Genomic DNA, 11,311 nt, shown 5'->3' on the forward strand with positions numbered 1-11,311 from the left:
TGATGTTTTTAACCTTTACGTTGGAATTCCTAAGGGCCTGATGAAGCAGGATACGCCTTTACCCCATTTGGCAAAATTGGGATTAACAATAAACACAGCTATATTGCCTGGTAGTAAAGGCAGCCCACTAGTTCTGTACCTGTGTAACCTTACTCTATGTGAACAGGACTGGATTGAGAGAGAAAGCACTTGCTAGACTAGTATTGTTGCCTGCAATCTAGACCAGCATAGTGGCCTAACCTAATGCCCCTTCCAAAGGCAGAAATGTTTGGGATTAAATGAAGAAAAAATAGTAGCTATGGGTAAAGGTATGAATGGGTTATGTAATGAGGGAGACCTGATATTATCTTACCACCATGAAAGAGGCTCAGAGCAAGAGATTATACCTAGAGTTTCTTGTTACCAACCCTTTAATCTTATTTCTTTTTATCTCCATGACTTACGGGCCAAACCATTAGCCACTGCTCATGAATAAACACTGGTATAGGTTGGATTGTCCTCCCTGAAAAAGGTATACTGGTGTCCTAAACCCAAGTACCTCAGAATATAACCTTATTTGGAGATAGGATCTTAACAGAGGTAATTAAGTTAAAATGAGGTCATTAGGGTGGGCCCTAATCCAATATGGCTTATGTCCTTATGAAAAGGGGAAATTTGGACACAGAGACAGATACACATAGAGGGAAGACTACATAAAGAGACACAGAGAGATGGCCACCTACAAGCCAAGAAAAGAGGCCTGGAACAGATTCTTCCTGCCAGCCTTCACAAGGAACCAACCCTACTACTACCTTGATTTCAGACCTCTAGCTTCCAGAACTGTGAGAAGATAAATTTCTACTATTCAAGCCATCCACTTGTGGTACTTTGTTATGGCATCCCTAGACAATAAATACAGATGCAGATCCATACCTCTGGCTATCTTTCTTTCCAGGAAAAGTGAATAGTCAGAATAGTCAGAAAAAGTGAATAGACCACTCAAAGTTCTTTCTTATCAGGAGGAGTTAACTTCCGAATCACCAGATTTCTGTGTGGAAATATTTCTAAACTAGGCTCTGACTTTCCTTCTAGTCATCTGAACATAAGCAACTCCCACTGTGACCATAAAGGTAGGATGAAAGAGAGGTGGTAATGTAGGAGCAGTAGGTGCATTGTCAGTGTAAATCACCCATTCAGGAGACATATTCATGTTCTTCAGTCCTGCTCATGTATAATCTTGTATTACCACTTCCACTCGAAGATGGAGTACTGCTACCCATGAAACCAATTTTGTGATTTGATCAATCAGGTAACAACTAGGAAGTTACAGGCATCTCAGATCACATGTTCACTTAGTGTCCCATAGTCAGGGGTTCAGTCTCTACCATGGTCTAATAGCAAGCCAGGAGCTGTATTACCAAATTGGGCTCTCTAGGAAGCAGACTCTGAGATAGAGTTAGAGTGCAGGGTGTTTACTAGAGAGTTCTTTGGAATTAATACCTGTAGAATGGAGGTGATAGAGGTAGGATTCAGCAGTAGCCGCTCAACAGTGCAATATGGGAACAAAGTTACTCATTTGTTTATTTGTTTTTTTTTATTTTTACTGCAACATTGTATGACTCAGGAAAAAAAGCCACTAGAAGTATTACAAGAACTATATGTTCACTATAGAAATTAGACCTTTCACAAATGTAGAGAAGAAGGTAACAGAGAATTGGAGAAAGTCTCTAATTATGATATCCTGAAACAGCTGTATGAATGGGTAGGTTTGAGTTTGCAAGGAAATTCAAATAGCTATGCACATCTAGCCACCAAAGTGGGACCATGAGAAGCTCATGGAGTTGTTTGTGGAAGTTGCCATCTCTGAGGGAACTAAATGAAGTGCTTGGTGAGCAGCTCAAGGCTGATTTTTTTTAAAAAGCCAGTAGTCAGGAAGAAAAGCTTGAAGTTTTGAACTTAAAAACAGTTTTGGACCTGTTTGTCAATCTGCTACTTCTATATACTTTTGGGATTAAGGGCTTCTTAAATTTTGCATTCCAAATCTCATGCAGGTTCCTATTTTGTCCAATTCTAACTTATAACCATAAAGCAAAGACAAATCTGGAAAATGCAGTTCTAAGCCTCATATAACACAATCCAGTACAACCGTAATTACCCTGAGCTTTCATCTTCATGGTTACAAGGTCTCTTTTTTCAACTTGAAATGTTGTATTCAACTTGAAAGAGGAGCAAAGTACAAAAGGTGAAATTATCAAGTCTGATGAAACTATCCTTTTTTTGATAACTTTGCACTTTTCTAATTTATGTCAACTTCTTATCGATCAAGACAATTAGTTGTAGACTACACTAGTTACAAAAATGTTGAAGATATATTTCTCGACAGTAAAGATCAATAACTTGAAATTTTCTAAGTTCTTTCCATAAGGAAGAAGTACAGAATAGATATTAGGTAGGCAAATCCCACAGTCTGCCATAATAGACCAGAAAGAAAATTCCAACAAGTACCAAAGTCAATGTCACAATGATTATATGGATTGCATATAGTGGAAATTAATTTAAAATGATAACAAAACTAATTTCAAATACACTTAGTTGCATATTAATAATACACTTACTTCAGCCCAAGGAGACTTCACAATAGAAATCGGACAATATATATAAGTGAACCACAATGAAAAGAATACATATCAACAGTTGTGTGATATAGGTGAAAAGGTACTGGGAGAAATAGTTATCATATAGGTTTATATTAGAAAATGAATACCATAAATTATGAGCTAGGAGTCACTTCAAAGATGAGACACTGATAAAGCAATTCCATATTTGCAAACATTTTAAAGATTTCTCTTCCAATATGAATTTCCTTATGCATAGTAAGAGAAGAGATGCATTCGAAGGCATTCTCACATTGATGACATTCTTTGAGTTTCTCTCCAATGTGAGTTTTCACATGTCTTTGAAGTATGAGGGAAAACTAAAAAATTTTCCACATTCTTTACATTTCTATCTCCCAGTATGAGTTCTCACTTGCTGACTAGGTAATGAGAAAGGCTTGAAGGCTACCCCATATTCTTTAAATTTATATGGTTTCTCTTCAGTATGTGTTCTCATATGTGCCCTAAAGTGCTAGGAATTATATTTCCCGTGTTTCTTGCACTTATATGGCTTCTCTCTAATGTGAACTTTCACATGGCTTTGAAAAAATTAGATACAACTTAAGACTGTCCAACACTCCAATTATTAATAGAATTTCTCTTCAGTGTGATTTGTCATGTTTCCAAAGAAATAAACAAAAGCTGAAGGCATTGCATACATTCACAGTGTTTCTCTACAATGTGCATTATCACATGTACAGCAAAATGGGAATAACACTAGAAGGATCTGTCACATTATTTACTACTATAAGGCTTCTCTCCAGTATTTGTACTCATGTAGTTATTAAAGGAACAGGGGGAATTTTAGACTTTCCCATATTTCTTACATGTATAGAGCTTCTTTATGGTATGTTTTCTCACTTGTAGAATAAGTTTTGAGGAAAAAGTGAAGGTTTTCCTGCATTCCTTATATTCATAAGGCTTCTCTCCAATGTGACTTCTTAGATGTATGGTAAGGGATGTGGAAGAAATAAAGGCTTTCTCACATTCTTTTACATTCATGGGGTATATTTTCAATATAAGTTCTCACACGTGCCCTAAAGAATGAGGGACAATTGATTCTTCCACATTTTTTATACACATAGAATTTCTCTCCCCAAGAATTTTCTCACTTTCTAAGAGATGAAAGCAAATGAAAAGCTTCACATTTTTCACATTATATAAATGTAAGGCTTATCTCCACCATGAATTCTTACATGTAGCAATGGATGAAGAAGGAATAAAGGCTTTCCTACATTTTGTATATTCATAGTATTCTTCTCCAATATGAATTTTCATGAGTCCTAAGACACAAAAGTTGAAGAGTTCTCTACATATTTACACTGATATGGTTTATGTCCATTGTGTGGTCCCATGTGTGTCTTAATAAGACTTCTCGCATCAAATGAATTCACAGGATTTCTCTTCAGTATGAGTTCTCTTGTGCACATTTAAATTTGAAATCTGGCTAATGCTTTTCCCACATTGATTACTCTCATTATATTTCTCTCCAGTATGGAATATTTTATACACAGTAGATATCAAGATATTTCTGAAATATTTTCCAATTTGATTATATTCATATAGGTTCTTGACCATATGAATTCTTAAATATTTCTCCTGTGTCTTACATGAATTTTTTGTGCCATGACAAAAAAGGATAAAGATTACATAATAGGAAGTTTCTCACATTGTAGGTGAAGTAGTATAATATTAATTTAAGGTAGATGGTAATAAGTAAAGGCTATGCATCCTTAGAGGAAATATCCCCCCGAATGTTATAATTAAAAGTCTAATAAGTATACAAAAAGGAACATCAAAAAATACACAAGTAAGCCCAAAGAAAACATAGTAAGAAACAAAAGAATAAAAACAGAATATGAATAAAAGATGTAATAGACACAATTATGTAAATAATTATATTAAGTATACAATAAATTCTCCAATTAAAAGGAAGAAATGATAAGACTGGATAAAAAGCAAGATCTAACTCTATGTAGTTTACAAAAGATGCACTTAAAATATAAAGACAGGATGACAGTAAAAGGATGAAAATGATATATCATACAGATCCCAAGCATAAGTATGAGGTGATTATTAATATCAGATTGAAACTATTACTAGAGACTAAAAGGGATGTTTCATTATGCATAGTGTCAGTTCATCAAGAAGATAAAATAATCCTATCTATGTGCACATCCAATAACAGCATCAAAATACACGAGGTTAAAAAAATGCTAGAAATGAAAGGAAAAACAAACAAAATCATAATCATAGTAGAAGAATTTAACATTTTGCTCTTATTAGTTAATAGAACATGGAGGAAAAAGTGGCAAGAATAAAGATTTAAACATTATCAAACAACTTAGTTTAATTGATACTTATAGAACACTACACATAACCATTGTAGAACACAGCTTCATTTCAAGTACACAGGAAAACTCATCAAGATAGCCCATACGTTAGATGACAACAACAAAACAACAAAACTAAATAATTTCAAAGGATTGAAATCATATAGAGTATGTTCTCAGACCATATATGTTCTAAGACCATAACAATTACTTCGGATATCAAAAATGATATCCCTGGATATTTGAAAATTAAGCAACACACTTCTTATTGTTCTTGTTAATCAATGAGTTAAAGAAGAAATTAACAAAGAAATTATAGATAAATTTATACTGAATAGTAATAAATCCACAATATCAAAATTCATGAAATGCAGCTTAAGTAATGCATAGAAAGAAGTTTATAGTTTAATTTGTATTTTCATATATTTTAATCCATATTAGAAAAGAAAGGCTTAGAGTCAATGATCTAAACTTTCAGAGAAATTACAAAAAGAAGAGAAAACTAAACCCAAACTAGGTACAAGAAAAGAAAACATAAGAGTGGAAATCAAAGAAACAAAACAGAAATTAATAGGAAAATAATGAAGCCAAGGTTTGGTTTAAGAAAAAGATTAATAAATCAGTTACAGCAATACTGATAAAGACAAAAGGAGAGAAAACATAGTTTACCAATATCAAAATAAAAGAGCAGTATCATATAAATATATCAAAAAGATAATAAAGGAATATTATCAATAACTTCATGCCAATAACTTTAACAACATAGATAAAAAGGGCAAATTACTTAAAAAACACAACTCACCAACTGACATAAGAGGAACTAGAAAATTGGAATTGCGGCATAGCTAAGAAATTAAGTTTATAATTCAAAATCTTCCCACGAAAAAAAAGTTAGCCATAGATGTCTTCTGTGATAAATTCTATCAAAGATATAAAGAAATAATATCTTATACAAGCTCTTTCATAAAAGAGAAGAGGAGGAAACAATTGTCAGCTCATTTTATTAGACCAGTATAACACTAAAACTATAACGCAGAAAGGGCATAACATGAAAAAAATGTATACACACACACACACACACACACCCACACACTAACATTTTTCACAAACACAGAGAAAAAAATTTTCAACAATGCAGTAGCAAATTGAAATTACCTAATATATAATGTTTTTCACACTGCTGCATGCCACCTGGAAGAAAAACATGTAAATAACTTGCATAGTCAATCACAGTCATACAAGTGCTCTTTCATTCCCAGTCTGCAGGACTCCACTTTGTCAGATCTGCTTGGATATCTTTGTATTCTTCCATTGTTGCTGCTGCTATCCCATATTCAGAATGGAAAGGTACTTGATTCAGATTTTCTGTTCAGATTCCAGCTGTGACCACCATCACTAGTGCTGCGATGCTCATTTGATTTTGCAAGTTGGAAGTAACCAACAGGACCAGGGCTAAGGCAAAGCAAGTATCTCAGAAGCAAAATTAATGGGTCACCCAAAAACTTGGTAGTAAAGATAGATACTATTTAATGCAATAGTCTAAAAAATCAAACAGCGGAAAAAAATCCATGATGAACAAAATTTTAACATTTAAATAAAGACAGGATCCCACTCTACACTTACACAACTTGGCCTCATCCTACCCCAGCCCTGTTATATCCTGACATTAACTTTATTTTTTCCTGATCTCATTGGGAAAACATGACCATATTTAAGTTACAGTTCTCTCTCCTGGGCTGCTCTTTCAACATCAGGAGGGCTGTCAGACTTCTAGATCCAATAATGCTGCATTGTTACATTTATAAAGAGAAAACTCCTTTAATTTGCAAATATGATTGATTCTAGAATATGTTCCTAATGCCAATTTTATTACGTACATTTACTCATTAAAGGGAAAAATATCTTTACAATGTTGGAAAGCTATGAAAAAGTAACATTACTCAGGTATGTATCTGTGCATGCAGAGCATCTCTACCATCTACTAAAGCTACTCCCCCAGATACACACACACATACACTCAAATGCACACACATACACAAACACTCGATGCAGTTGTAGAGTTCTAAAATTGAGGCATTATGTGTCGTGATAAATTTCTATTGATTTTTCATGATTTTGCTGATAATCTGAGAGTAATGCTCTTTTCAACATATTCCAGATCAATCCAAGAAAGACATAAGTATTAATCTTTTGGAGATGGCTTTAAATTCTATACTTTACCAATAAAGTATTTGTAAATTAGATAGGAAAGGTGCAGTGGATACTGACACATCATGATCTCTGGACCTGTTTCAAAACATGTATCTTTTTATATTGAAAAGTTTCTTAGGATTTTCTGATACTTCCACCTGGCATATGCTACCAAAACATGTAGATTGCTGGTATGCTTCGAAGATTTTAAGGACTCATATTTAGTCAATTTATTTTACTAAACCGACTAAAATTTTTGGTCCTGCCTGAGAGGGAAACTAGTGTTCTGGGTGGCTGCATAAACATCATAGTCATCTCATCAGGACACCACTAATGCAGATTTAAAAATATAACTGGGATTTTTCAGCTTACCGTCTCATTCTATTTTCCAAAACTCAACTTTTAGGATTGCTACTAGCCAGGAATATTCCTTTGAAAGTTCAATTATCTCTGTATGTTAGTATTAGCCAAACTGCAAGATGACTGAATGAAGATAGAAACTCAGCCACAGTAGTTCAGTGTTCTGTCCCGTGATAATACCTAAAGAAAACCAAAACTGCTTTTCTGACAAGCATCTCATACATCTTAAATAGACAACCTAGTCAGACAACTGTTTAAATCAACCTTACTTATGAAGAGGAGAGATATGTCAGTTTCAAATACATTTGTCTATAATCAACAGAAAACGCAATACAGTTATTTAATGACATAGAGGTTTACTTATATCATGCAACTTGGAGGAAGATAGTGTAGAGTTATTGCAGCAGCTTAACAATGCTATAAGAAATTCAGGGGTTTTCCATCTTATCATCCTTAGTATATAAACCTTTGTTTTATGGCACTCATTTTATGGTTGCAAATTGTCTGCTTCAGCTCAAGGCTTCTTCCCCAATATCCATGCTGGTTAAGGAAAAAAAATGGGCAAAAGACCTAAGAAACCTTAGACTAGCCTGTTAAAAAAAATATTTCCCTTAAGTCTAATCTTCTAACTATACTTTTAAATCATTAGCAATAACAGAGTTATATAATACTCCTTCCTGCAAGGAATTATGGGAATGTGAATATTTTGGCCTAGAATAGGTGAAGGCAAGGAAAAATGGGCTTGGAAATGTTTTTTTTAGTAGACATGTATTAATTTCCTGTTGCTGCTATAACAAATTACCACGAACTCAGTGGCTTAAAAACACAAATGTATTATCTTACGGTTCTGGAGATCAAAAGTTAAACAGGGCTCAGGTTAAAGTAGGGCTGCACTGCTTTCTGGAGGCTCTAAGGGAGAATAAGTTTCTTGCCTTTTCTAGCTCCTGGAGGCTGCCTGCATTCCTTTACTCGTGGCTTCCTTCCATCTTCAGAGTCAGCAGTGGCTGGTTCAGCCTTTTTCACATATCACTCTGATACTGTCTCCTCTTCTGCTTCCCACTTCCACTTCTTATTAAGGGCTCTTGTGATTATACTGGGAACACCTGGATAAACCAGGGTAATCTAATTTAAAGGACACCTAATTATCAACTTTAAGTCCCTCTGTAACCTTAATTCTTCTTTGTCACATTAAAATCTTTGGGTTTCTTTCCAGAATATGCTTTCCTGATAATGTCTCCTAATTTTAGCATCTTTTACAATTTGAATAGGCTGAAAATTACTCAAATCATCAAGTTCTGGTTCCGTTTTGCTCAACAGTTCTTCTCTCAATCGATCTCATTCCTCTCACGTTTTACTAAAAGCAGCAAGAATAAACCAGGCTACAACTTCAACCCTTTGCCTGGAAATCTCCTCAGCTAAATATCCAAGTTCATCGTTTCCAAGTCTTTCTTTCCACATTTCCAGCGCAGGACATAATTCAACTAAGTTTTCTGCCACCATAATACAAGGATTCCCTTTCCCCCAGTTTCTAATAATTTTCTTCATTTCTTTCTGAGCCCTGACCAGAAGTGACTTTAACATCCATATTTCTACCAACAGTCTCTTTACAATGACTTAGGTATTCTATAAGGCAGTGTATGTTTTCTCCACATGCTCCTTAATTTCCTTCTGAGTCTTCGCTAGCAGAATTATTAACATACATATTGCAACTAACAGTCTGTTCAAAGTAATCCAGCCTTTTTCCATCATGCACTTCAAAATTCTTCTAGCCTCTGCCTACTACCCAATTCCAAAGCAACTTTCATATTTTTAGTTATTTGTTGCAATAGCTCTCCACTTTCAGACACCAAACTCTGTAACAGTCAGGGTTCAACCAGAAAAACAGAACCAGCAGGAGATCTATATTAAGAGATTTATTGCAAGCAAATGATTTATTCAATTGCAGGAGCTGGCTAGGCAAGTTGAAAATCTGAGGAGTAGGCAATACAAAAGGGCATGCTGGAACTCCGGAGTATGAGCCGAAGGTGCTGCCCCAGTCTGAAATTCTTCATCTTAAGGAAGTCAGCTGTTTTTAAGGACTTTCAACGGATTGAATCAGGCCCATCCAGATCATCTAGGACATTCTCTCTATTTTAATGTTAGCCGATTAGCAACTTTAATTCCATCTGAACCCTGAATTCCCTTTTGCAATATAATACAACATATTCATAGATTCCAGGGAATAGGATGTGGATGTCTTATGGGAGCCATTATTCTGCCTATTATACCAGTCTATAGTATCTGCAAAATTAAGAGGCTTCTGGAGACAAAGGAGTCCTGACAAAAGAGCTGATTACTTATTCAAAATCATTCAACACCCTCATTAACATATCTTTTATTAAGTTTTCTTTAGTTAATTAATATTAATTCTACAATGTATTTTCTTACAAATTCCTTATTAACCAGAACTATATCATCCAAAGGCAAGTAGATATTGGCATGCTGTGCTACCAAGAGCTCCTTTAGGCCCGGAATTTGGAGTTCACTTGAGAATTTCTCTGCAATAGCAAGGGACAATTGCAGGCGATGCATTACTTGGTCCTAGAGTCTACTGGCCTTTAAGGTACAGTTAAATCTGGGCATCAGTAAACCTGTTCAGGACTCTTCTCAGATTCATAACTTCAGTCAGATATAATGAAGAACCCATAAGTCTTTTCAACATTACGTTAGATGAGAAAGAATAGAAGAAATATTTCCATGAAATGACATATATATATTTTAGAATGAAAGTCTAATGACTGAAAGTGTTATTGTGATATAAACAGCATGAAAGTTTACTTGTTGCTGCCTATTGATAAAACGAAAATCAAAACAGAGCTTGGAAGAAACTGGACATGGGTAAATACAAATCGATTCCACCCTAAACAAAAGGATTATAGAAGAGTCATAGCTGTGTAAATAATACAAACTAAAAAGACTTCCAATAATTTAAAAATAAAGTATGATAAAAAGAAATCAGATATTCTTATGTAGTGTCATACAATGAGATGCATAAATTTAAAATTAGAATTATGTTTATTCTGAGAGGTTAACTTTCATATTATCCTTTAGGAATGAGTACTAAAATTTTAATCAGAAATATGAAATTTCCTGATATAAATTTGTTACTATTAATACAATTGGAAAAATAATTGTAGGACAACCAGGCAAACAAAACGAAGAGTTACTTTAATAAGGAAAACAGAGAAAAAAGAAAAGCAAGTCGAAAGGCTACTACTGGGTTAAAACAAAAAAGGAAACGGTGAAGGAGACAACACTAATGTTCGAAGTGGGGACGTTTTAGATACCTAAACTATTCTGACTTACTCCCAAGGCTCTGGCCTTGAATATTGGGGAAGATAGGCTTCAAGAATTTGAACTCATTCCCTGAGTCTCCCGTCAGACACACCTCATATTGGTAGCTCTGGGACAGGGTCCCTGTACCGCTGACGTCCACTAGGTGGCCTGGAAAGTAGCCCTCGGGCACCGAGCAGCCACCCAATGAGGCGCCCCTGTTCCTCTGGCGCAACCGCACCGCGATGAACGCCAGCACCGAGAACAAGAAGAGCGACGACACCGACGCCAGCGCGATGACCAGGTAGACCGTGAGCGGGTCGGCCTGGGCCGCGTCGGCAGCCGCTTCCGGGAGCGGCAGGTAGGGCTGCGAGAAGCCGTCCACCAGCAGCACGTGCAGCGTGACGCTGGCCGACAGCGGCGGCTCGCCATTGTCCTTGACCAGCACCAGCAGCCTGTGCTTGGCCGCGTCGCGCTCGCTCC

At 35.6% G+C, this 11,311-nt stretch overlaps 1 protein-coding gene across 1 annotated transcript in view; it reads right to left on the minus strand.

Moving 5' to 3' along the window:
• Positions 1–9,414: 9,414 nt before the first annotated feature.
• Positions 9,415–11,311, minus strand: part of LOC102888369 (protocadherin beta-15) — a 4,021-nt gene continuing 2,124 nt past the window's right edge. Inside the window, exon 2 of the mRNA XM_006923312.3 lies at positions 9,415–11,303. Coding sequence (XP_006923374.1) covers positions 10,848–11,303 — 456 coding nt within the window. The 3' untranslated portion in view covers positions 9,415–10,847. The remainder of the gene's footprint in view (positions 11,304–11,311) is intronic.

Source organism: Pteropus alecto, unplaced genomic scaffold (genome assembly GCF_000325575.1).
Source record: "Pteropus alecto unplaced genomic scaffold, ASM32557v1 scaffold78, whole genome shotgun sequence".
Lineage (NCBI taxonomy): Eukaryota > Metazoa > Chordata > Mammalia > Chiroptera > Pteropodidae > Pteropus > Pteropus alecto.